This window comes from Tetrao urogallus (assembly GCF_951394365.1).
Source record: "Tetrao urogallus genome assembly, chromosome: 6".
Classification (NCBI taxonomy): Eukaryota; Metazoa; Chordata; class Aves; order Galliformes; family Phasianidae; genus Tetrao; species Tetrao urogallus.
In genome coordinates this window covers 14,484,862-14,512,769 of record NC_136819.1, presented here as the reverse complement: position 1 = coordinate 14,512,769, position 27,908 = coordinate 14,484,862, and the positions used below count along the sequence as shown (strand labels likewise).

Sequence of the window (27,908 nt, the reverse complement as noted above, 5' to 3'; positions counted from 1 at the left end):
GCTGTATATGCCTGTATGTATATCTGAACGTATACATACACATACACACGTAATATATAATATTGTTTTTAATGTTAGTTTTGATCCTGGAGGAGGCTCATCTCTCTTTCACGTGGTTCTGTGCTCCTGCGCTGTTGCTGCTCCCGTTGCCGCTCCCATTACTGCTGCTCCCGCTGCTGCTGCACAGGACCTCCGTGAGGTCGTCCATGACGGTGGTCTCTTTAAGGTCCACCAGGTTGAACTCCCTGATGAATAGGATAAAATGTGTGTAGAGCGTGTTTAAGTGTCCGTGCAGCTCCAGTGCCAAAGTCTCCTTAAAGTGTGAGGAGTAGATATGGGCCAGCACGTGGAACAGGTACTTGCAGATCTTCTTCACTAAGGACTCAAACGAGTTTGGAAATTCTTTGCCTGAAAGGAAGACAGAAACACCGTAGCAGTTCCAGCCGGTCACCTCCAGTCCCACAGCAGCATTTATTCTGGCAAAATTGGGTAAGCACAGATAGCTCACCTTAAAGAAGTACGGTTTGAAGCATTTCATTTAAAGCTAAGGCTATGATTCTGTGTTCTATGACTTTAAACTGTAAAGTTAAAAATCGGGAAGAAAATGTAATGTCTTTAAAACACAACATTTTTTGTTACTTTAAGAAATGATGAGAGATTATTCGGGGTTCTTGAATAATTTGTTCAGGAGTGGCATATTTTTTGGCTGGAAACACATAGTACATCTGGTAGTCACAGATCATGAAATGGATGCTAAGGTACATGGCAGACCTCCCTTATTTCATGATTGAAATGCTGTCAGATAGAAAAGGGAAGGCTACCAGATGCCTTCTATCAGGTGCAGTCTGAATTAGGATTGCTGGAGCAGTACTGTGCCCTCGCTGTAGAAGACACTTCTTGGACAACTACTGCTTGTGATGCTGACAGTGAAACTGGGGCAAGAAGGAAAATAGAAAGCAGCCATTCTGTGCATGATGGGAGGTAAGAAGTCTGGTCTACAGTGCATCTTGGCCACACTGACAGATCACTTAGATGAAAGGCTCTTGTTGCCCTTTTGAATTAGCATATTAAAACCCACCAGAATAACAGTCCTATCTGTTGCTACCTTACTAGACACTGCCTTCTTTCTAAGTAAATGCCATTACAAAAACATTGTAATATCCTAGTTCCCCAGATACCTAGTAAAGAGATTTAAGAAGCCAGCTACTTTTTTTCCTGATTAAGCCTATCTACACTAACTTCTGCTCCAAAGGTATCAGCCTTTTTTCCCTTAATTGAAGGGAATGCTGTCTTGTAAGATACAAATTTGAGTGAAAATTACTTTTCTGTTGTTTTTCAGGCCTGAAAAATCCTGTTCTTATTTAATCTTTGGAGGGGAATGGAGACTAAACAATCTGAGGGAAAAAAGCCCCGTTAGGCAGGGAAGAGGAGCGATGCTGCTGGCAATGCAATTTATTTCCCACTTAATGCATCAGGGTTCTGAAAGAAACGCTAATAACAAGGTTAAATTTTACTGGCAACACGCTGTGTTTAATACCCACATGGCGACTGTTCTCTGAACACAGGCTGCTTCCTGGAACAAAAAGCTGTACCAGTGGTAAAACATCAGCCAAGGAGTGGGAGATCTTCATCCCAATTTGTATGCCAGAAGTGTAATTCTTTGACACTGCAGGAACGAACCCAAATTAATGTAACCCCTTAAAAATATACTGTGAAAGCTGCCTGGTATTAACGTACAAGCTGCATGTCAACTTTCACCTTGCTTTTTTGCACCTCCAAAGAGCCGTATGAAGCAGCTACCCAAAGGCTAGCATACCGTATTTTGTTGGAAAGACGTCCTCGTCTGTCACAAGTTTCTGCACTGAGCTCATGACGAAGTCGACGTACTGCGGAGCAGTGCATTTGATCTTCTTCCCCCGCTCGTCATACCAGTAGTACTGTCTGTGGAGAGAGCCCACAGCGTCACGTTACGCCCTGCATCCTCAGCTGAACTCCTAAGAGGTGAGTTTCTAAATAATATAAAAACACTGCAGCATTTCTGAATAAAATCACAGCTGCCACAGAGGAGGTGGACTTCAGGATATCCTCCTACAAAGCCCTAAATTTGTTAGTCAGGTTTGCCTCTCCCCCCATCAATTTAGTCCAGAGCACAGGAAAGTAACAATGAGCCCCAAAAGCCTGCTGGCAAGTTTCCAAGTTGAGTTGCCCTGGTGAGGCAGTATAACTGTCCGTGATAGACTGAAGGTCTACAGCCTACAAGGCTGCACAGGAAGGTGCCTTATAACTATTCTACTGTTGCCTTTAATAAATTAAAAAAAAAAAAAGAAAGTATAAACAGGAGATCTGATGTATGACAACACAAAGCAATTAAACTTGTAGTGTAATATTATTAAGCTGACAGAAGGTGGCTCCAGAACACCAGGCTGAAAAAAGCTTTGAGGTACTTGGAAGTGTTCTTAACAAGTCCTGCTGCAAAACAGCATCTGGGGAATCTTGTCACGACCCTTTTGGACATTCTTAAGCATGTGCCTTAGAATCCAACTCCTTTGTTTCCAAAATCCAGTAACATTTAGATTTAACATTTGATTGTACCAGCAGAGCATAATTCTGTAGCCTCTTAAAAGGAATGGCATCATAAGCATATTGTGAGGCTCTGAAAAGCAGCCTGAGCTCAATCTCTTAGCCGTCGTCATCTTGATCAGCCATCAAAACTGAACAGAAACATTCTCTTAATAACTATTACACACATCCGAGAAAGGAATCTGGATGCTAAGAAAGCACTGAAGTTTTGTTCCCTCTATTTTTGTTTCTTTAAATCATGGTTAATTAAAGCACTTCTGTGACCAGAAGCAGCTATTGGCTGCATTAGATATGCACAGTAAGAAATGTTTTACAGATAAAGCAGTGGGCCAAAACCTTTGTTTCTTGTCAGTGTCACATTTGAGTTATCTGAGTTCCAGTACCTGAACTGTTACTCCAAACAGTCTGAGCTCCAGGTCAGGACTACTTAATTATGAGACTGATAAGAAAGACATTGTATTGCTCCTCTCAGTTCCTTTGCAACATTTTTCTTTCTTCATTGTGATGTTTAACCACCTCTGGATACTTTTTTTTTTTTTTTTTCTCCCTTGAAAGATACAGAGTAAATGTTTTTTCTCTGCCTAACAGGGCTGATCAACAATGAGCTGCAAGGACCTGTAGGTGCCACTTGGAAAGGGGAGTTTTATGCATACTGACCATCAGAATTGTTCTGAAGCCATTAAAGAAAAATGTTACACAGCAACTGAGAAGCTCTTATTTACAGTGTGTTGTCACTGCCCAGAAAGATTGATCAGGGACCTGAGGCTGGTGGTGTGAAGGCAGTAGCAATATGTGATGACTCATGCTAGGCCATATGAAGACTGGAGGAAAGAGAGCAGAGGTAAGCTCAAACTTAAAGGGGAGAGACAACTGAAAACTAGTTCAGCTAATTTTTAGCATGTGGTGCTTGGTCTCTCTGTTATTGCCTGCAAAATGGCATAAATGGGAGAAAGAGGATGAAAACATCAGGCATAAAAAGCTATGTCAGGCACTGAAATAGGCATGGACTCTACTCATCACTGCTTATTTCATTTATACAATCCATGTATAAAGACTTAATTATGCAATGTAGTGAGCAAATCTAAGCTGGGTGTTTCCTTAGTCGAGTCCAGCTTTAAGCTGGAGAAGCACAGTCCCAGGCACCTCTCTGAGTGATTTTTGGTCTTAGAAGACCCAAGAGACTCTTGCTTGTTGCCAAGAGCAGACAGGACTGTCTGCACCTCGCTTTTCTCAGGCTGGAGAAACCAACCTGAATAGCTGGAGTTTAGGTAAAGGAAACAGTTTGGCAACTGTGCAGGTTCACTGAGAGGAAAATGCAAGTTGAACAAATCTGCTACAACATCCCACCGTGTAACCTTTTTGTCTTGGCTAATAATAAAAGAAAGGAATTGAGACCAAGGGGATAAAAGCAAGGATTGGCCTGTTGATTAAAATTGTCCTCATGTTTGAAGTGCTGTGAAGAGAACTTGGACATATCTTGAAGAAAGGGAGGTGTCCCTGGCATTCCATGACTGCCCCGTAAGCAGCTCCCACTCATGCTGAGTTCTCTCCAGGCTGGGGCCACCAAAGGGCTCAAGAAAGCAAACTGCACTGCACTGCTGGCACTGTGACAGCACAATGCCATGGTAGGGAACAAATGAAAAGCACAAAGGAAGTGAAGACAGACATTTAAAGGCACTTCTCAAAAAGTGCTCACATTGTACAGATTTTGATTTTGTTACATTTGTAAAATTTAGGTGACATTAAGCTTTCATAGAGGGAGAGAGGGTGGAGTTGGCAGCTCTGTTGTGAGTGGCAGGAAGAAATGAAGAAAGGATTTAACAGAAAGAAAGCCTATTACAAAAATTATGAGGTATAACAGGAGCAAAGTTCAACCCTTACCCATTTGTTTAGGTGCAACTCCTTTTTATTTTGTCAACTCATCCTCTAACCCTAGGATTGAGTATCTGTAGGAAGCCTCAATGCAAAGCAGTTCCCCAGCACCCCGTTCTGTCACATTTGACACTTCCATCCTTTAATACACACTTTGCTTAGGTAACACCGGAACAGGCCCAAATCAAGCCTGAGGGAAAGGGGGTAGGGAAAGCACCCTGGAGGAACAAGAGGCAGAACTTTGTACTGAATTACTGAAGTCAGCCCTGAACAAAGTGGCAAACTGAGCCCTTACTTGCAGAACCTGGAGTTCTGTGACAACCCAGCATGGGTAGGCACTGCCTATTTCCAAACTGCCTCAACAAACGGATCACAGTTACAGATGGTCAAATCCAGGTCTATCAGGTTAATCAACAGTTGGCTCTAATGCTTCACTGATGTGCTTTATATACTGCAGAATAGCCAGAGGCACAATAAGTCTGATCAGCTGTGGTTTCTCCAACACAACGCACATCTGTTAATCTTCATTAGAGCAAGGTTTTTGTTTTTAATAAAAAGTAGGGGGAAAATCTGGCTTTGTCATAGTCCTGACTGGAGATGGACAAATATGCATCAATGTGGCAATTCTGCACGATCCATGAGAACAGCTAGGAAAGGCAGAACGTAAGGGCTGTGCAGAATTGTCACTGGAGATATTTGGAGAACAGTTATAAACAGGCCCCTCAAGGCTGACCTGCATGGAGGCATGGAGCTGGATGAACCCACGCTCCATAAAAGAACAAAATATGAAGCCTGCAGTTTGCAAACGCGCCTCAGTCATCTGCCTCCAAGTACAGGAAAATAATTGGATACCATTTTGCTAAACACAAACCGTTTCAAGTTTTCACCCAAGTGTAGACATGCTTCCTGTTATTCCCTAATAGCGTAATTTTCCATTTTCCCAAACAAAGGATAGGAACAGGAACATTGTGCTATCAGTCCTCACCACTAACAATACAGCTGAAGCCACACAGAGGCACTTCCTTTCTTTATTCTGCAACATGATCTGCTTACAGGCTCACTACAGCAGAACAGAGCAGCACCGCCACCTCCTCTGAACCACTGCTTCCTATCTATCAGTTTTAGATTAACAGTTAAGACAAGTTCTTTGAACAGCCAGTACTACGTTAATAATTCAAACATGAGAAAGTTTGGGATTGAGAATCAACAAAACACTCTTATACGGCTCACCACCTCTTGGTGAGAGACACATTGTCCACTATTGATAAAATCTGGCCCAGTAGAGATTTTTAACTTTCTGTTCCAGCCTGCTTCCCAAGCCTCTAATATGGCTTTTCATTCTCTACTGACGGTTATCTTTTCAACTTTTACACACAAAAATATCCTCCATGCACTTTGTGTTCTTCAGAGCACTGTCAAAGAAAGGGCCTGATACTAATTTTAAGTGTACAAGATAACAGGATAGCCTAGTGCATAAAGCAAGGGTTCCTGTTAAGCACTGCCTAATTCTCCTTAGGGATAAAATACAGAGCCCTGCTTTTTTCCACACATTCTCTAGGAGGTTTGTTTGATGTACTCACTAACTGCTCAGTACTAACTAACTCAGTCTTGGGTTTTAAAATCCATCTCAACTATATAATCCCAGGAAATGCAAGAGAAGGAAAGAAAAAGACTATGAACACGCGCTGGAGAGAAAACAACACCCAAATAACAGGCTTATTCATAATGAAGTGGATCTCATATTCCATTATGTTGGACCGTGCTAATCAAGAGCAGGAGTTTATGGTAAATGTTTCTTATGCTCACCATATATAGTACAGCTACAAAGCCTTCTTTCTAAGCGACAGCTAGTCAACACTTACCAAGTGTACCAAGTCCTGCAGAGGGAAAGGGCCAATCCAAAACATTTTCTGTACTCTTTGCAAAGCTGCCACTTGTGCCCTCTGCTCCCAGGGGCTCCGGCAGAGAACCAGTGGCTCACGTCAGGCCAGAGGTTAACCATCAGCAGCCTGGTGCTCTGCCAGCATTCCAGATATCAAAAAGCACTCCCGGACATTTTTCAACTCATTCATCCTTCCCTGCCTTCTATGGCAGTGTTACCAGTAAGGAAATTTTCTCTTTTTTCTTCTCCTCCTCCCCGCAGGCTGTACACACAGTAATTTGCCTCTCTGATCCTACCTTATAAAACCAGCTCCAAACAGTCAAAGATCCAGTCCTCCTAGTCCTTCACAACACCACCCTTCACTGAGAAGAGGTAAAAGGATGCCCAGCTGCTGTGTCCTTACTGAGCAAAGAGATCTGCTTGCCCCGTGCCATCTAATTCCAGTCTCCTTCCCCAAGCTCCTCCCGAGGCTTTGTGGAAACCCTGTAGTAGTAAATACTGACTTACGTATTGCACACTGCCATGGTCTGACACGACTCTCCTGTGCAGAATTCTGAGATTGTACTATATTGTAAGTTGATGTGATGAAAGAAAGTTGTTGCTGAAAAATAGACACAAAGGAAAGGAGTTCAGAAATAAAATACTTTCAAACACCGGTTGTCCTCCCAGCAATTATTTAAATAGATCAAGTTAAGTGACCTCAGCGTCTTAAGCTTGCATACATACTTAAACATGATTTAGTTAAATGAGTCTAATGATGAATTGCAAAACAAAGAGGTACAGAGAATGAAAGCTCTTGTTTTGATTTAAGATGAAAGCACTACGATGCATCAGGTCTTATTACTCACAAAGCAGCGAGACTGGAAAGTGTCTCTGTCATCAGCCTCACCTTTACAGTAGAATGCTCTGTTACAAGCTGAAGGCAAACAATTTTCTACATTCTTTTGAAGTCAGACTTAAAATGCACAGTGGCTACAAAACAACATTAACAGTCCTAATGATGTATCTCCCTTGAGAAAATCAGCATGAAAACAAGTACACTGCTACTTTTAGCAAATCTCACTTTTTCTTAACGAGCCACTCTAAACTTTTCTAATACAGATCCAAGTAATTTCTTGCTACTGCCACATCTTGTTGGAAATGAAAACATTGAGTCACAGCCACAGGTTAGAATGGCACACAAAACAGCAGCACAAGAAAATGCATCAGAACTGAGATGCGTTGATACAGCACTCAACTGCAGTTGTTGGTCACATCTTTTGAGTCCTAGCCTGACTGCAGTTTCAATTCACAGTAATTCCAACAAAGCTTGGATGGAAAGGAGAGAAGTCGTCTAACCAAAAGACTCCTAAACTTCTGGTTGTTAACTCAGCTTTCATAAGAACCTTACTGAATTACAATTTTTACAGTGCTTCTGGAAGGCCAACAGTGTGAAACACACTGAGCTGCACGTTTAGCAGAGAAGTCAGAAGGGGAAGCGATGGGCCTCAAAAGAGTGTTAGAAACTTTCATGCCCTTGGTGCCACAGTAAGATGGAGGAAGAAACACATCCACCTCCCCAGTGCTGAGCGCAGTTGGTTTGTATAAGACAGCTTAATTACCATTCAGGGTATAATGACATGCATTATGCAGTGAGCATAAATAGTCATTGCGTGCTTTTCTAAGTGCTGAAAACAGTAAAGAAAAAAAAAAAAAAGAGTGAATGAGTGCCTACTTGGGTGTGGACAGCAATCTCGAGGGCTGTGTGATCAAAATACTCACTGTTGCTGGCGAGCCACTCGTTGAGGTCTATTTCTCGTGGTAACATCACCAGCTCCTTAAATTCAAAGTCGGTAATTCTGGATTTTGTGTATTCTGGCTCTAGGTAAAGTTTCTTTTCTTCCGGCGCTGGCTTTTTACCATTTGGCTTTCCCTTGGATTTCCTGCAAGACATGAAAAAGAAGATGGGTTACCTTCACTGCTGGTGAACAGCTGAAGAAACCTGAAAGAAGTCTGTTTATCCAAACTCCTCCATTTGTGTTTATACTGTTTCTCCTGCTTCCTCTCCCCTCAGCCTAACTTTCTAAATAAAGCAAAAAGTAGTTTTTGAGAAAGCACATTGAATTCAGTCACTTTTTTCAAGTTACTGGGAAAATTCTGTACGGTGTGAAAAACTTCAGACTGAACAGTTGCAACTCCATTGCCTTTCTGTCAGTTCAGACTGCAAGTTATTTGGGAGAGTAACAGCTGGTCTATACCTGTGAACAGCTGTGACAGCAAAACGGTGCTGCGCCCAAAGGAGATGCACTGATGCGAGCGTGCTGCCGACCTGCTGCATCACAGTAATGCCACCTGCAGTAAAAGCAGGCTGTTGCAGGAAGATGGCTCCCACTTGGGAACATGCTCCTTCCATACAATGTTGTGGCACTGCTTATTCAAAACTACAGCATTACTCGGTACTCCATCCCATTCTCAGGTTCCACGCATCCTTTGGAAGTGAGCAATGGTGATTCCAGAAGCAGTGACAAATACAAAAGTACCTGGAAATCCTTTAAAATCCACTGCAAACAGCTACTAGCAGAGCTGTGTCATGAAAGAAGCCTCATGAGGATCTACAAAAGCAGACTAACAGCATCCCATAGCACACATTGATTTCCATGGAGTACTGTGACTTTTGATCTCCTGTTTCTCAAATGTTTGCTGAAATTGTCAGAGTTTTCCTCCCACTCTGTTTTTAACACCCTCAAACCAGACTGAACACAACCAGAATTCCTGGGATGGGGGTTCAGGACGGACATTTGAGCAAAGTCAGTGGGCCAACACTTTGGGTTTTTTTAGGCTCTATGTGGTCAAACAGCTGCACATCCACGTGTTTCTACAATTAAAAATTCCACCTAACTGGAAACAGAAGCTCTTTTTAATGGTGGGGGACAAGTTGCAGTAGGGCAATGCTTGGTATGCACTATCACACACATGAAAGAGATGCTGGGATTTTTCAGTGCCAGGTCTTCTTGGTTAAAGAGTGGGTTTTTAAGGACATGCAAAGCCACAACAAGTCCACCTTTGCAGATGAGTGCATTAAGTTTGCTTTTGAAACATGCCTGGATCCCATCCCAAGGAAACTGTCTTGATCCTGGCTCTTAGCACACTTAAAAAAAGAAATCTTCCAAACACGTCTCCAAAATACACTCTTGATTCTTGCTTTATGACCGAGTTGCACATCTTCCCTGGAATGGTGTTTCACACGTCAGTGCTTTTCCCAAAGAACATACGGTTATTTGGATTTCTCTCCTTATGGGCTCTAAACCTGTCTTCAGAGCGACTCATGGTCCCCACCTTCAACACTGCACTAAGCGGGCAGAGGCACGCCATAACTTTCTACAACTCAGTCACCAGGACTGTCGCTATTCACCACCTAGAACTTTCATTAAGCCTTGTTGCATTTCTCCTTACCTACCAGAGTGCCTTCAAGATGAGAAAGGAATCCCATCATCAAGAAAAGCTTACAACAGCAGCACGATACACGCACTCTCACAATGGATTTTCATGTCATGGATGGGTAGGAACAACCACAGGAGATCTCCAGAATGGAAAAGACGGTTGCCCTGTATTCCTACATGTTCATGAATAATGTCAGTTAGAGAAGACACACTTGTGACACAAACATCTTTTTAAGGACAATACGTCCAGTAGGAGAATAAACTAAAAGCAGTACTTCAGATGACCAGTTTAGTGTGTAGCTGCTTTTCTTTCACATTTTCTGTCATCTCCTTTTTCCACAGCAGCACATACCAATCAAAATGAAGCCTACAAGATATATATCCCTTAGGTTGATTTAATGAAGCGATCTGGACTAATTCACACAGCTGCAGCCCAAAGGGATGTCCTAGGACACTTGAAGTCAGACATTTCAAAGCAGTATGCTTTTAACACAGAGGAGTTACTTAAACTGGCAGATCCTGGTTCTCAGCTATGCATTCTTGTCTTCAAACCCTTATATTTGCAAGATTGCTTTTGAACCTCATCACGTAGAAGTGACCTGGAGATAAGAAAGAAGCATCCATGAAAGAATTGCAAAAGGGCCTTGGAGGTATTTAAAGAAGGTATGGAAGATGTACTTCACTTGTGCCTGGGTGCAAGGCTTCAGGTTTTCAAAGAACTTGAAATCATACCCAAGGAAAACACAACAACAAGAAAGAACAGATTATTGTTTGCTAATCTGTGACCTGACTTTATATGACACAACACGTTTGTCCTGTTCCTTTTGCAGGACTACCTTATTAAGTCTTGAAACTACCTTACCCTGACAGTAAGCAGCATAAATCCACTTGATGCTATGCATTTGGCCCTGAGCTAATAAAAAACACTCGAGGGCACGAATTTGCCTAATTCCAAACATAAGCTGCCTTGCTTCTACACTGCTGAAACCAAGCCTGGTGTGCTCCAAGTAGCACCTTCATACCAGTTGGACCTCTGGAGAGACATTATTAACGTCTATCCAGAATGCACACCTTGAGTTTTTTTTCAACTGGTTGGTCGGGGAAAGGAACAGGATTCAGATGTTCATGGATAAGTTGATTTTGTAAAGAAATGAGAGTTACAATTGCGTAACAGTCAGGCAGAATATCCTTTCAGTTTAAAAGAGTGGTTTGGGAAACCGCATTAACCACCTGGGAGAAGAGAAGCAGTGTGGATAGAACAGTCTGCGTGCCTTTGCTTTACTCCAGGACACTTAAACCAAGAGCCCTACGTCAGGGCTGTGCCACGTCAGCAAAGAGGAAGAGGAGGGAAGAGAGAGACAGAGAAGTCACAGACAGTCTGCCATGGAGCCAAGATGCAGAGGGAAACCACAGGAGGAAGCTGGATGCAGCAGACTGAGGCAGCCTTGCAGTGAAGAGAAGAACATTGCGTTTACCTCATTCTCGCTTTGGCATCTTCTTGCCATTTCAAGGAAAGAAACAAAAATGCAATGCTAGGTATTTCCCACAAGTTTGCTAACACAAACGATTATGAGCAGTCCTTGTACCAGAAAAAAGGCCCCAAACACAGCCAAGCTCATTTCCACACAAACGTCGCTTCTTTGCTGGATTAGTACGTGCAGCCACTTTGCATCTTTCAACAGATGGTAAGTCTTTCCACAACTGCCTCAGTCTGGAACTGGATCATTTCAAACAGAAGCTTCCTGGAGGAACCCATGCCCTGCCCCTTTCCAAAGCTCTGCCTCACTTTAAGAAGGAACCCGTCTCACAGGTACCATCACAAAACCTGCAGCAACTGATACGAAAGGGTTTTAATTCACGCTGCTGAAACCTGAATGTCAAAGCACCATCTGCAGCACCAACTTCTTTTTAACTTCCAGCAGCTGCTGAGCATTAGAGCAAGACCATAGGATTTGTTTCCACGATCAGATTTTCATGACTTGCGTGCAGTTTGGTTGGGATAATACATGGCGCAAACGCTGTAACTACAAACAAAAATATACCCCAGTTCTAAGAATGCCAAGTTTCGAAGTGGACTGCACATCTTTCCTCAGGCAGGGCTGCGGTTGTATCAGACTTTCTAGCATTAATTGAATCATGCTCAGTCTGCGTTGCAAAACCATTGGTTTAGCTTAGAAGCTATCAATAATAGTCAATACTAAAGCACTTTCTTTACAGACGTAGAAAGCTGGAGCATACAACAGTATAGAGAACAGTTGACGACGTGATCAAGAGCCAACAAGTGACAGCAGTGTTAAACCAAAGCTCAGACGTTTATTAAAAAGCACAAAGTTAACAACTTAGCTTCTTTCTGCTCTCCTTTCCCTGCAAGTGCAGCACTGTTTCAATGGCTTATAAGAAACCACCATCTACCTGGAACCAACTCCAAACGCACATAGGGAAGCAACTGTTACTCTTTGTTGCGTGCTGCAAAGTGTTTAAATTCAAAAGGCCTTCTTCAACTTTTTGTTTTAAAGCATACAAATACAAAAAATGACGCGTTACTATTTCTGAGCTGTCCCAAACACCTTATAAGGGAACGCTACAGCAGCAAACATAAAGCAGCACATTCAGAAACAGTTCATTCATCCTGCTTTCAATGAAAGGAAATGTGTCAAAAACAGTAGAGTTGCATTGTTCTACTCAGGAAACACCCAAATCCATCACCTGTAGTCTATTTACTGGAAAATGGAACTCAATGTCATAAGACCACAAGAAGGGCAGTATCCTAAAAAAAAAAACCAAGAAACCAAAAAAACCCCACATCCTAAAGCCAGCAAAAGCCCTGATCTGTGTTTAGCCCTGTCATTGTGAACAATAAGAATTCTGCTGAGCATGTCTCAGCACTTGTATGCCAGATCAATGTACCCCCAGTGCAGCATTGCACTATGGGGACGTCTGTCAAGGTCAGATCAAAACTTTACCATGGGTTCTTGTCTATTAATTACAGAAAGAACATCTTTATGGAAGCCAAGGAAAGGTAGCACTCAGCAGTTTTTACTGACAGGTAAACCAGAGTGCTAATTCATTCTTCACATAAGTCTCAGGATAGGTTTGGCTTTGTTTGGTTTTAGGCACTCCTATATCATGCCATGGGCCAAGTTACATCCAGGAAGAAGATCCAGAGAAGGAAAAGAGATGGTAAAAGAGAGGTCATGCATGTGAAGCATCATAACAGAAGGTTAAGCAAACCAGCTCCAGCCTGAGTCCATTCATTACTGCCTGGGCTTCCATACTCAGCCTTGTGTTCACCTGAGAGAACACAGCAGCTGGAAACCTGCCTGGATCTCACTGGAGCAAGAGACGTGTAAGAAAACCCTAGTGAATAACAGAGCTGCTGGGCCACCATCATCTTCCTGGGCTAACTGCCTTGTTAAGATTCAAGTACAAATGCCAGTTTAAAAAAAAGTTTATTAATGACGCAAATACCAAAGATGTGCTTCAATTTGAACCGATACGATTTGTTTGATTGAAGCATGTGGGAAGCAGTCTGATTTAGCTGAACACAGGTCAGGGACACCACGTGGACCAGTGTGGAAATGCTCCCCAGCCTGACTGAGCTCACATCACTTAGGAATCGTACCAGGCATCCAACACTGTGGTCATATGAGCCCTATTTAATACAAGTTTGACCTCAGAAGAGATAACAGTGGTTAACTGAACTGACCGTGCGTTTTAAAATCATCTCTACCTATTCAGGACTCTGCTACAACCACTGTCTTGCTGTACCCTTTTTACATGGCATATTGAAGGCTGGGAGGCGTTTTTGTTTGCTTGTTTCCAGAAGCAAGCACCACACACAGGAGTAGCTTCGGAAGGATAAGCTTAAAACAACAACAACAAAACCCCACTGCAGTGAGGAGCCAGAGCTGCAGACCAAACCCACTTTGGACCCTCTGGATCTTGCACCAATTTCAGGTTCCAGTCCGGTCTCAGATATGCTGATTTCCATTAGAAGAATCAAGAGAACAGGTCCAGCAAGCTTTACATAGCAAATGTCTCCCTACTTGCAAACTTAAAGATGCACAAACCACCTCAAGTCTGCAAGGATCAAACAGTCAAAGACAATTGCACAATGAAGAGACTTATTTAGTGGCTAATGTTTTTTACATAATCGATGCAATTTATTACTCCAGGTAGACTGGTATGAACCTAGGAATCCCAAATGAATTTGCTTCCCAGTGCTTCCCAGCTGTGACAATGTAGTTGTGACAGACTCAGTGCTGGTGAGAACAGAGTGAGAGCCCAAGGTCCACAGGAATGCATGCAAGTGTGGCACAAAAGGAGAATGCTGTTCTAAGGAAGATAAAAAACAAAATAAGATGTTATAAAATCACAGAATGGCTTTGGTTGCAAGAGACCTTAGAAATCATCTACTTCCAACTCTAGGAGCAGGGTTAATGGGGCCACAGGGATTACTCTCAAGTGCCCAGTTTGTGCTTACAATCTGCATTTTCACAAGCCATAAAACGTGAGGGTTGAAATGCTGCAATACCAGCTGCAGCATCTTTGTGGAAAGCAGACTTCTGAGAACTTACAATCTCCAACAGCAACACCACGTTACACCTCACCCAGGGGTACCTCTATACTTACCAAGTTAGCAGAAACTACCTTTGCCTTTGATTTTCATCCTGTACTTCTTTTCTTTTCTTTTTGAAATGTCAAGTTTTAAAATAGCCTCCACAGCCCAAGTATGACAAAGTACTCTTGCCAAACCTACTCTCTTGGTAATCTGAGGCTGGGGGTTAGCCTCTTAAAACACAAGCCAACACAGAATTAGAGAGGCAGTAAGCCAACCTTTTAACAGTATCTTTTAGGCCAATCCTTATGACCAATTCCAGGTTTTTCTGTTTTGCAGTGAACGTGGGGTTGTAATTCAAATTCAGTTGTATTTTCATGGCAGTTTTTCCCCTTTTCCCTTCTTGGTGTAAGGAATCACTGGAGCCGGGTGGAACAGAAGAAGAAATACAACATACAGAAGTTAAAAACCTGAATATACAAGCTCTTTTCCTCTAACGTGCTCCCCCTCGCAAAGAGGAGAAAACCAAAGCTCTCAGCCATCCACGCGTCTCATAAGGAAAAGCAGGCTGACTGCTCAAAGTTTACTTCTCTTTTTTTCCCCACGATGTTTTACGGGAAAGAAGTTATCGGTTAATTTCTGGATAAGAATGTTCTGCGTAACTGTGGGAGCCTTGAACCTATTCACAGCAGGAAGGAAACAGCTTTATGAGTGAAGAGTTGATTCCCAGCAACCAGCACCCACCAAGAACAACAAAGCAGCAGGCTACACCAGCTTTTACACCACAGCCACAAATGCTGTCCATTTTCTTACCTCGGCCATCCTTATTTCCAACACCAGTCTACAGTCTTTTCCCCTCTGATAGGTGCAAGGACTGAAGGCTTAAAGGCTGCAGTTACCTTAAAATCACCCTTTGAGAATTCAACATCTTTATTTATTTGTACAGGACGCAAGAAAATCGGAATTAGCCCCATTTGTAACAAAAGAGTAGTTAGAAAGGAGAGGATATGTGCATTTCTCTTTGCCTTTAGAACTACGCACGTTCAGTAACTGTCTGGGGAACTCTGTGCAGCCCCCACATGCTGCTTTAACCAAGGGCTCAGCCTTTAGCCCAAAGTGCCACATGCCAGCACACCCAACCACAAAGCCTGAGTGTACACGTACACAACTCAGGGTTGGGAAGGAGAAAAACATCGGCATGGGAAGGGAGACCGTGTAAGGTATTAGAATGCAGGCCCAAACCCACTGCATCATGCAGCACAATTGTTCATGGATTGCTGTGGTCAGACCGTCTCTCCAGGGCTTGAGGAAGGAGAGAGACTGCATTTTCAGACTGTCTGCGCTTCCTCCCACCCCAGGTTCTCTGACAGACCCCTGTGACCTCAGCTCCACTCCTCCCAGCTCCTGCCCTGGGTTAGTTCCAAGGCTGGGGTACGGTGCAGCTCCAAGGAGGCTGTGAAGGATAAAATGTCTTTGGCAGCATTTCTGGTCCTGCTTCTTCATTTTTGTTCTGTTTTTAAAAGTTACTAATAGTTTATTTAAGGGGAGGAGGAAAGAAGAATGTGCCCTACATGCCAGGGAAACTTTTTCTCCTGGATTCTCAGAGTGGCTCTTTCCCTTAAAAGGGAATCTTTGCTTAGCCTCCGGATGCTGCGCTGAAAACAGTCGGTGCCAAGGCATGGCAGGCATGTTAAGGATGACAAATGCCATAACATTATTTTATAACGCTGCTTCTCAGCAGAAAGCCCTCAACAATTCTGTAGGGTCAAACTAAGTTCCAGCTGGCGCTGTTGGCAAAGCAAGGAGAACACAGGGCACCTGCAGTACTGTCTCCAGGACATCAGGCTTTTCCCTTATTTCTGGAGGAATCCCCACCCACTTCCCACCTCTCTCTCCTGCACCCTTTGCCTGCTAACCCCTGGTGTCAGCCCTGTTTGCCCATCATAGCGTAGCAGCCGCACGGTAACCGCCTTCCGAAGTCCAGCACAGGGACGTTCAGGTCCTTGCTGATGGTTGGGTACTGCTGCTGCTCCTTCCCTTCTGCTCAGGCTTCCCTATTCTCTCTTTAATGCAACTCTGGGAAGAAGGAATACAGAGGCATGGCCAGGCTTGCAAACAATTTGGTTAATACTACAAAAATGTGCAGAGTGCATTCTTGTGGTAAAAACACGCTGGACTAGAGTTTCCTTTCTTCTGCAGGTATACCTGCCAGAACTCCTCCCAGAGCAGAGGCTGGACCCGTGCTCTCCATCTGCCTTTGAGGAGGGCCTCCTGGATGCAGGACCCTCACACAGGTCCAGCTCTTCTCCAGCCAATAGGAGGGGCTGATGGGGATGGAGCCCCAGCACCATGCAGGGTTCAAGTGCAGATTACTTCTGGGACCAAGGGATGCAATTCAGAAGGAAGGACAGAAAGTGATCTTATCTCACTCATTTTGAACTATTTCTTCTACTTTTACACACAAAAATGCTCTCACAAAGCCAAACCAGGAGATGCCAAAGGAAAGTCTCAGCAAAATTCTTGTCCTAAGTGATTCAGTACAGTCCAGGGTTTTGGTAATCCGAGGATTAGGACAGTAAAAAGACAAATCTTCCCTAATGTTTATACTCAAGAGCTTTACAGAGCCAAATTAGGACTGTTGTAAGAGATGCAGTAGGTCACAGATTCAGAGTGTTGCAACAATTAACGTAACCAATGCTTAGAACCAACCATACAGCAGAACACTGCGTCATAGGTGCCAGAGCCCTCAGCCTGTGACAGAACTGGGGTGTTTTCTTGTTTATCTTGTTTGTAGCCCTCCAACCGTGGGTAAGCTCCGGCTGGCTGACAAAGCAAACCCAAACCTGAGCAAAATGGAGCAAAAACCTGCTTGGAAATGCATCTCCAGGGTGTTTTCCCCTGCTGCGGCAACTCGCTCCCAGGAGGGTACTTTCAGAGCAGACCTTGAGAGCATATGGGGCACAAAGGGAGAGGAGAGGCTCTGCTGTGAAATTCCACAGGGCAGCTCTCCAACAGCATCTCTGCCCGGCACTTTCTGAAATTCTTCAGCTGCAAACACAAGCTGGAGCCCTGTGTTCTGGGGTTTGTCTCATTTTAGTTCCCAGGCACACACTTCAAAGCCACCAGGATGCTACCATACCATTTTTCCCTCGTAGAGGAAAAGGTCATTCCTGTTGTAGCAACACAAATTTGCCTTAACCATCCACGGTGGGGTTTGCTACGTATATATGCATAGATATCAATCCTATTCCTACTGGAATAGGATTCATCTCCCCTAACCACAGATATCTGCATATATGAAGATTTATATCTTGATCGGTTACGTCCTTTTAAAGGCAGCAGAGATAAATAGCTCTGTGTGTGTGTGTGTTATACTGGACCAATATCTCCACCTGAGGCAAAGACCTACAGCACAGATTCAGTTTCTGCAATTAGAACACACAGGCAAAGGAGGAAAGGGGCTCTCAGTTGAGAGCAGACAAAGGTAGATACTATATGCTGCAGAGGGAGCTGTGAAAAAGAACCATGAGTATGAAAGAAAGAGAATGAGTAATTTGCACCCAAATTTGAATGCAAGTTACAACATTCAGAATAGCTTTTTCAGTATGATTTGAAATTCTGGAGACAAAAAAACCCATTTACATGAACAAGGAAAAACCAAAACCCATCCAATTAGCAACAACAAAATATTCCTGTATCTCTCAAAGTTTTTAGATTTTGCAAAGTGAGAAAAAATGTACTGCAGTAAAAACATGGAAGCTTCTTCATTAATGTATCTATTGCCCGTGTGCTTTAAGACACATCACTCAACTTCAGCAGTGCTTTTTATATTTATTTTTTTTGCTACTTTCTTGCCTGCAATCTTCCACTGGAATACACTTAAAACTTCTGACTTCTGCATTATGATTAAATGCAAGTTCTGGCAGCAACTGCTCCCTCTGGTTATTCTGATGCAACGCTGTTATCTTCCCAGAAGAGCACACGCAGTACATTTCAGTACACCTTTGCAGGGAGGGAGTTCAGCACACAAAGCACTGAAGACACTCCTCGTTATCTTCCAACCCAAACTATAGTGCTGCCAAACTGCAAAGGTATCTTTTCTATTTCTCTGAGCGAATTTGATTTGGAAGCCTCCTGGCCTCATAAATGTGAGATTTCACAACGTAGCTTGCACAGAGTTGCTTTTCAGAGTAGAACCGTGCTTTAATAGCTAGGAATTATTTCACCATGGAAACCTGGCTTTAGCGCTCAGACTTCTTGCTATACAGCCCAAGATACACAAATGCACACAGCCTGCTCTGCTCAGAGTACCAGGCTGCAGACAGGTTTGTCTTTGTACACAACTGTTTGACTTTCCTCACAGCCCTTTCCCCACAAAAACATTCATCCATCTAATATGCTGACTAGATTTAGGTACTCGTGCAGCCTAACAAAAATCTACAATAAAGGATGTGTGTTAGAGATGCAAGCCCAGCTCACCACCTTACCCACATACTATGATTTGGAGGACAGGTACATACAATGTCAATGCACTGCCAACTGAATTGTACAGTTCTGAACTTTCTAAAAGTACAAAAGGGTTTTAAAACCTATTTTATAACTGTACTAAACTGTACGAAAGGTGGCAAGGCGGGCTGCAAGGCACAGTCCCCGAGCAGTTAGTGGCAACACTTGCCGTGAGTCACTGCTCCCAAAAGATAAATAGCTCTCAGCATGGTGCCACACATCAGCTCACAGCTGAGCTCAGCCAGGCTGCTGCCTCTCAGCCCAGCTCCCCAGAGGCAGGGAACAGCAAGGGGCTGCCTTTGGTGCTTCCAGCAGGACCGGGCAAGTTGTGATGGAGGCACAAAACGTGCCTTGCGTTGGAAGGCTGTGCTGGCTGCTGGGAATGGTGACAACAAATTCAGTAAAGTGTTAGATGCACAGCATGGGAAAAAGCTATAGCTTGTCTGCACTGCACACAAGTAATTTTGCATGCCTGCACCTGTGAACTTATTCTTAAAGTATTTGTGCTAGCACACATGTGCAGCTTGTTGCACCAAGACTCAGCTGTGAGGAGTTCATCAGTTAATGAATAGGTTGGGCAAAGAAAGATCAAGTGAAGGAGCAGCTCCACCTGAAATTCAGATCTACTGTATCAAGCTGGAAAAACTCATTGCTTACATTGTAAGTGATCTATGACATTTTTATTAGGAAGGATATTTAATTGCTAGAAGTTTCCATAGGTCACAGTCAGTTCTCAATGGCAGCTTTACAGATGAAGAATGGATTTTGACTTTTTTCTTTACGTAGAAGCAAGTTAATTCAGGAAATCCAACCTCTCCTGGCATAGCTCAGGTCTTGTGATAACAGAACAGTACCTTCTGACCTTAATACAAACTGTCTTGTTAGAAGAAAAACAATTCCTAGCTAAAAGGCACAAACTGCATCTTCTTGCAGAGTAAGGGAAGAGTTGAAGGCAGAAGGAATTAAAGCATTATCTTCATTAGCTAGCTTTCATTAATGAAGGATACGTACAAAACATCTGTTAATCCAGCCACTGGTTAATTTTTAAACTTGGCAGCAGAGTGATGCAATGCTGCCCGTTTGGTTTTGCCATCAGTAACACACAGCCTTTTCAGCATTTCCCCACAATGCTAAAACTATGTGCAATAGAAGACAACAAATCAATATATGGAATGGAATATATGGACCCATGGAATTACGGGTCAAAGAAAAGAATATGTGAATGACTGATAAAAATAGTAGGGTGAATATTTTAATTACTTGTACAGTTAGATCTACCACTGCTAATTAGCTCATGAGACAGCAGTGATTCCTGACCCTGACTTATTACTTTCCAGGATACTTTGAGGGAGAAGGAAAAGCTGAAGTAGAAGCACCTTTATAGACACGTACCGATCCATTGGCAACCACAAAGAAACAAGAACACATATTCAATCCTGCTGTGTCACCTTCAATGGCTTCCTGAAATATAAATTCATTCTTTCCATTAAATACTGAAAGTGCAGCCAAGGAATTGGTTACGGAAGACGAGTCATTGCACATGCAAATGGCAAGCAGTACCTCTAACAGCCTGCATGAATTTACAGTTTCTCCATTCACACAAGCACAGACTAATAGCTGAAGTTCTTACCCAAAACACTGTGAAGATGTGCTTTTACAGTAGCCTTTCTAACCCAGCATCACACCTCAAATCAAGGGGTGGTTATGACCAACTCCCTTCAGACACAGCCTGCACGGTTCGTTTCAGCTCCTGGCAGCATTAGGCACATTGCGGTGGCTTTGTAAAGAGGTAACCATGCTGGCTGGTGCACAGCTGTGTTAGTAGTTTCACTGCAAAGAAATTAAAGATGAGAGAGCTGCTCCCTCGTTAGCCATCAAGAGAGCAGTTTCCTATCATCACTGGCTGATTAGCTCTTAGTACTTATGTCCCTGCTCCAAAAATCAATAGGAATCCTTCTTAGAAAGCTTGTAACAGAAATCAGTTAACAGATTCATTAACTGAAGATGTAACCAGACACAAAGGCAGGCTCTGAATGTTGAAAAACAAGTATTTCACTTGAAACAATACAATTTCCCTTCATCCGCAAAGAGATGATCAGTACCCTAACTGGATTCCTTCCCTTTACACGTTTGTTCTGAATAAAAAGGTAGTAGTGTTGTAACTGAGGATTTCATACAGCGAGGAATCAGAGCAACCTACTTCCCAAACTTTCTTTCCCTCATCTTGCCAAATGCAAACTGCTGATTCTCAGCATATGCCTCTGTAAGTCTTTGGTGTTCTGAATCTGGGATACGTGGTCACATTGGAATCAATAGCAAGTCTGGTGAGCATCCAGCATGAGTGGAACTAGCAAGGACATAGAGACATCTCTCTTGGCATTTCAGTGTTGAAGTCACCATGAAGAATCCCAAGCTACCTTTCTTCATTATCTCCAACTCTCTATGGCCCACTGGGATTATTTTGTTTGGACATGGAGCTGTTACAAGTTTTTTATGCTTCATCTCTATCTGCCTTCCTGAGGACAGACAGCTGCACTCACTGCTGATTCTTCCTTTTTTAAGAATATAAGGAATTGGATACAGCCACAATGTTCCTTCCACCTGGGGAGCAGCTGCTACAGCCAATCCCTGTTGTCTGGGCAAAAGCACTTCTACGCTGGCTTCAGTGCCAGAAAGAAATTAACTTGCAAAATTAGCAGAGCAGTATTTTCAGGTGAGCCCAAACAACCTGCCTCCAATGTTAATGGACTCCATTACTCCTGAAAAGCAGTTTTTCTTCAAAAAGAAAAGGGTTAACCTGTACACCCAATACCTTTCCAGAGACTATGTGCCGGCAGACCTAAAAAGCAAAGTTTCATCTTCTCTAGGAACTATTTGCCAAAGTCTTCGTTGAGATTCTGTTGAGCCCCAAAGTACCAGGGATTAAGAAAAAAAAGATTAGGAAGAAATTCTCAGCAAAAACAAACAAATAAATAAATAAATGTTTTATCAACCTCAGTTTCGGTGTAGTCACAGAAAAAGATATGATAGGAAATGAGACAGACTTTGCCTTACCGATTAAGGGGATGACAACTACCACCAGCAAAATGTGCTCCTCACAGCACACCTCTTCAGCACGGATCATCAAGGGTCAAAAGAGAAAAGCTCTTCTGGGGATTTTTTTTTTCCCCGCTTTAAATCTACTCGGGGTGCACAGATGGCTTAAGATATCACAAAGTAGTGGATAAAAACTTCATGTGTGAAATACATTCTTTCTCCAGAAAGGGCAGTACCAGGAAAAAAATAGGCTATTATAACAGAAGCAGTAGACACAAACCAGGAATTGTAGTCAGCTCCCAGAAGGATGAATGCTGCATGCTCACACTGTGTGTGCATTTATATCTGAAATCGTCTTCCAGGCAGAAACAAGCAGTAGCTAAGATCATAGAGGAAATCTTACACTGAAACAGCCACATACCAAAGAAACACGATAAAAGAAGGGTGGATGATTCCAGAAGTTTCACATCACAATCCAATCTATTCTAAATTGTCCATAAGGAATGTCTAGAAGAATACAAGGAGGACACTCACGCTCTTAAAACAGAGGAAAACGCTGTTAATCCTCAGGCAGACGCCCATCCTAAACTAGGCTCTCAAGATACCTTGCAGGGTTATTTCAACACACAGAGGAATTTTAGCAGTCATCTCCCTCTGGCTATCAGTTCACCGGATGTAGAGCACGTAACCAAAATACGGCTCAATGTTGTGAAATACCTCTGAATGAAGAAAGACCAACTTCTTCATTAAGCTAGCACGCCGTATGTGGTTCATAAGGTTTCATAAACACACCAGGATCGTGACACTCCTGCAGTGCATACAAGCGAACAAACTGACAACTATCCCAAGGAATGGAGGCGTGCCGGCTGTGCAGGTCTGCTCAAGAGACACAGCCTCTTTCCAGAGTGCAGCTTCAAATTGAGCTCCAGGAGAACAGGCTGTTGGATGCCTTCAACAGACGTATCAGACAGCTTGCAGTGGGGCTGTTTCAAGCAAAACGAGATCAACTTTGCAGCCCCCACCAGAAGCAACTTCACTACCTGCACACACACAGGGAATTGCCTGCCCTGGCTGGGTGAGTCCTCTGCAGCCTGCTCTGTCCTGGGCCAGGACATTCAGGTGAAAGAACGATCTCCAAAAGCCCATCCATGCTTTCAGACGCATGGAAGAGCTCCCCACAAAGCCCCATGGCCTAGTTACACCTTGCCAGAGCACAAGATGGTGCTGACCCACAGTGCCTTTTGTCCTTCCCAAGCAGCACAGCAAGATGTCACTGCACAAGAAAGAACTGTGGATGTCACTGCACAAGAAATCACCTCCTGTTACAGAAATATTCAGCGAGACACAGCAGGACAATTAGTGATGTCAGCTGCCCTGAACCATAAACATTTTGAACTATTTTGGTACAATGGAAAGTTGTGGGAGGGAGAAGGAACAAGCACAGGACAAAAATAGCTGACATGGTTTTGCCTACAAGCCCCTTCCCAGCACACTGCCTTCTCCATTCCTTCGCTTCTCCCTTCCCTCCTCCAATTTGGGCGTTAATCAGATCGTGTAGTGTTAATTACTTATAAATACCGTACATTGGACTAAATTGTTGAAAACAGTTTCAACCTAAAGTAGGATATAAGTGGATTTATTTCTATATTTGTTTTAATATTTGCTTCAGCCTTGTCGATAGGCACGTGCCACACATTTGGCTGTGTGAGCCGAGGCAGCCCCAGCAAACGCGCTCTGCTTCTACCCACCTGTATCCTGTTTCATGAACACGTTTAGGATGACTGCACGATCACTGACAAACAAAAGCCAATATCAAAATTCAGCTGTTTTCTTTCTGATTTTGCTATGAATTAAGGAAGATAAGGGTTATTATTTTTTTTTTTCAATTTCAAAGCATTGGGTGTAAGAATATCTAAGTGCCATCCAAAATGCCAACACAAGCTTGTCAATTCACCTATGATAGAATCATTTATCACAAGACAAATTGCTGCATTCTTGAGAAGTGACTGTAAGAATTCCACTTCATTAGTGCTGCCCACAGTAAGTATGCCTGCACAGAAAGAGCTTTGTTTTTTAGTTTGGTTTCCAAATCAATCCCTGCACATCACTGTAAGACAGAAGGCGCTCTCAGGAGAAAGGAGTTATCTATTCCCACACTCATCCTGGACTACGTGCCCATACAAAAGGTACCATACTTCATCAGAAGCCATTAGACATTCTGTAGCCTGCATCACTAATCTTCTGCAACACCACATCCCCAATTCTTCATCAACTATCCCAGAGGGACTAGGTTGCACTGGAGCTGGGAAGGATAAGCACTGACAATGAAGACGCGTGGTATTTCCTGAAATTCATCCATACAGGACTTGCAGTGCTATAGCACAGCAAATGCTGCAGTTCTGAGCTGCACCTGAATCAGGACTCTGCCTCTGACACAGGCAGTGCAAACCATGTCCTCATGTCCCCACCCACAGCTCTGAGCAGCAGCTGCCAATTCACACGGCCAGCTCAGTTACCTGTGGGGACCAAGAAGGAGAGATATCTCCTGCAGCTCAGCTTTTCCTTCCATTTCTGCTGTTCAAAGCCAGTAAACAGAACACTTCTGCATGGTCATTGGCAGTTTTTAAAAGCAGAACAATATCCAAGGTTTCTACATCGCTCTTTTTTTCTCACCCCCCCCCCCCCATTTCTCTCCCTAGAGCCCCCAACTTGTAGGAAAAACACACACAAAAGCTGCACCCCTGCACCCCTTTTGGTGTTTTGTCCCTTCCCCCCTTTCCAACCACTGGCTAAAAAAATTACACACAGTTCATTACAGGAGAGGGGAAAAAATGAGATCAACGTATTTCAAAAAACATCTGAATTAAAATGAAAGCCCTAATTAAGCACTGGGCTAAGGAACATGCAACTGCATCTCAGCTGTGCTGTGATTAATTTAAAAGGGGAGATGGCATTTTTCCAATGGTACTTTAATTTTTTTATTTTTAAATCATTAGAAGCATGGAGTCTTGTTTCCACCCCTTAAACGTTAAACACAGTTTGCTAGCCTATATGATGAAAGATATTTGCATCTCCTGAGTTCTTCATAGTTGAATCACTAATAATTTACAAAATAACAAACCTAACAGTCGCTTTCATAAAAAATTAATGAGAAAGGCAGAGAGCACATCTGCTGCTATTGTTACGTCTTTTGCCCTTTCTGGTTCAGTTGTCTTTCCCCACACTCTTTTCAACACTTCTCAGGTGTTCACATTGGCTGCTGCTTCTCGTGAATGAATACCCTCTGTTTCTCTCCCAGAACCCATTTTTCCTTTGGCAGCTCTTACTCCTAGTGTGACGCAGGCACTACTTGGCAGCAGCAATCAGGAGGACCACAGCCTGCATCACCTAGCAGTGAGAACAGGAATACTGAAAGCTCCCAGAGAGCACGTTACTTACAGGCGCCCACAGCTCACTTAACTACTGTATACACAGGGCTCGCTGCAGAGGAAAGCTGCACTGCTTCAGTGTCTTACAGGAGAACTGAGCCTTCTAATTACCGACCAGTAAATCCTCAGAGGGACAGAAGCAGGGAAGTCAGAGAGGAGCTGGGCCTCTGTCCCTTCTCAGGTGTGACGTGCTACAAGCGCTCGGTGGCCTGCAGAGGGATGGTGCGGTGTGTGGGAGAGGTGACAGTGATGGTTCCCAGGACTAAAGCAGAGGAGGCTGTTCGTAACACCATACTACACACAAGCAAGAAGTCTCTGATCTCATCCCCATATCACAATGAGGCCAGAGCAACACAAGAAAAGTAGCTTCACACAAAACTTCGCATTGGTTCATCTTCTGCACAGGCTACAGGAAACTCAGCGAGCAGCGTTTCAGACGGGTGGGCTCAGAAATGGTATTTGATTGCCCTGCACTTACTCTGAAATAGATGGCCAGCCATTCCAACAAATGTAGGACTCATCTTACTTAACTCCACACACCTACAACATCTACGCCAACAAGAGTGCCAGGCCTCTTTACCAGGCTGGCAATGCATCTCTGTATTCGGTCACGTTCAAGCATCCTGTTCTTTTCCACCAGCAAAAAAGTGCACAAAGCTCAGCTGCAGATGCCTACATTCAAGAACTCCCTCCACAACTGGCACCACCAAGCCACCATTTTTAACCTAAACCAGGTCCCTCTTCTACCACTGTGGGGCTCCCACTTCAAGCACCTGATTTTTGCAGTAAGGACACTTTGGTGACTCGCTATTTACGTGGGCTCCTGGCCAGTTACTGGACTCCTCTGAGGTCTTAGCAGAATACAAGTTTGTATTTTTACAGAACAAAAACTGAAAAGCAAAATTAAACAACACACATAAGGTCACACACGTATATGCAAGAATAGAACCAAGAGAAGCAGTCTGGCATCTAATGCAAGATTTGTTACTTCACACTTCTAAACTCAAACAGGAGATAACTCGGAAGGAAAAGACATATTAAAGCACACAAAAGCCCCGCAAAACACAAATCACCTCAATCCAGACACAGTCGCAGCAAGGTGTTTGTTGTTAATTCGAGTCCAAAATACTTCAGGTGCAACAGCAGCTTTTTCCTGCTTCTTTCGCCATAGTTTTATAGCATGTGCAGTAAAGAAACATCAAGAAGAAAAAGCAAATAAAGTTACGTGCACCTTCTGCACGTAGTCCAGTTGTAGGAGAAAGGAAGAGCTTTTGTTATGCTTTATGAAGAAGTGCTCACTGAACACACAGAAATCTGCCCCGCTGCTCAAGTCACAGGAAGTTACCTACGCTTTACGATAGACTGCCAGAGATGCCGAACAAAAGGCTTGGCACTACTTCCCTGCAGAGGCACCCATCTATTTACATCTGGGACTGCTGCCAACTGAGCAGCTCCCAAGAACTTCAAAAGGCTCCCGGCATGAATAGCAAGCTTCTGGCCAAGGGATTTTATGATATGACCAGCTGCGTAACACCATATTAAGTGGTGTTAACCCCCCCGAAAATACCAAGAATTGATGTTAACCTTGTTAAATGCTGAGAAAGAAACCCGAGTTCCCTAAACTAACACTTTCTACAGGAAAGATTTTTTTTTATTTTTTTATCTTATTGCAGAAAAAGCGTGAGTGTAACACAGCGCCTTCTTGAAAAGCAGCTCTGAGCGGTTCTTATCGAGCTGCCTGTGCCAGTGAACGTGCCTCATTTACACGGCAGCTCCATCCCAGCCTTAATAAACGGCTCCCCAAACCCGTCCGGGGAGAGAAGGCATGAGTCAGAGGAAGAGAGGGATAATATTTCTGTTGACAAACATTTAACAATTGGCAACCAATAGTAGGAACGGGGACAAATGAAAGCTTGCCAAATAAAGTTACGCTGGAGGAACAAGGCTCCTTTTTGGAGCAGCGCTGCCATTCTTCATCCAGCCGAGAAAATACCCAACCACATTTAGCCAAAATAAAAAGCTGCAGTTGTTGAAGAGCAAGGCTACTAATCCTAATGTTTGCGGTGACGTTTTTCCCTGCAAACCAGGACGGGTTTGCACTCCTCCGAATCATATTACTGCGCTCTGTCCTCTGCCAAAGAGTCTGGTTTTGGTCTCGGCAGTCACACACGTCTCACTGTTCACAAAACTCCCGAGCCGCATGAGCAATTTTTTCCCCTCGTCTTACACGACATTCCTGCACCAGACATGCCAAAGCACGTGCGGAGCCTCGCTCAGACACCTTAGCCGGGAGAACCAGGTCCTTCGCCGCCTGCTTGCGGCTCTCGGGGAGCAGCGGCAGCCCCGGCGCGCGGCGCTACAGGCGGACACGCGTCTCCACGCGAGCGGCTACCGCCACTCCAACTTCCAGCCCGGCCGCCTCGCAGGACCCGGCGGAGCGGCACCCTGACCCCACAACGTGCGGCGCACGCCTCCCGCTGCCTTTCCTCCTCCCCGCGGCCGCCGAGCCCTCCTTACCGCAGCACCTTGCCCACCGCCTGCAGCACCATCTTGCAGCTCAGTCCGGCCTTGGGGCTCTGCGCGAGGACGGGCCGTTCGGCGGGCAGGCTGCACTGATCCCCGACCAT

The 27,908-nt window shown here is 43.8% G+C and overlaps 1 protein-coding gene across 1 annotated transcript; it reads right to left on the bottom strand.

Moving 5' to 3' along the window:
- Window positions 1-97: 97 nt before the first annotated feature.
- MOB2 (MOB kinase activator 2) lies at window positions 98-27,908 on the bottom strand (the record flags this gene model as incomplete). The annotated part of the gene is made up of 5 exons (XM_079537385.1): window positions 98-408; window positions 1,817-1,941; window positions 6,842-6,935; window positions 8,096-8,256; window positions 27,799-27,908. The coding sequence occupies 5 exons, from the start codon at window positions 27,906-27,908 to the stop codon at window positions 98-100; spliced, it is 801 nt and encodes a 266-aa protein (XP_079393511.1).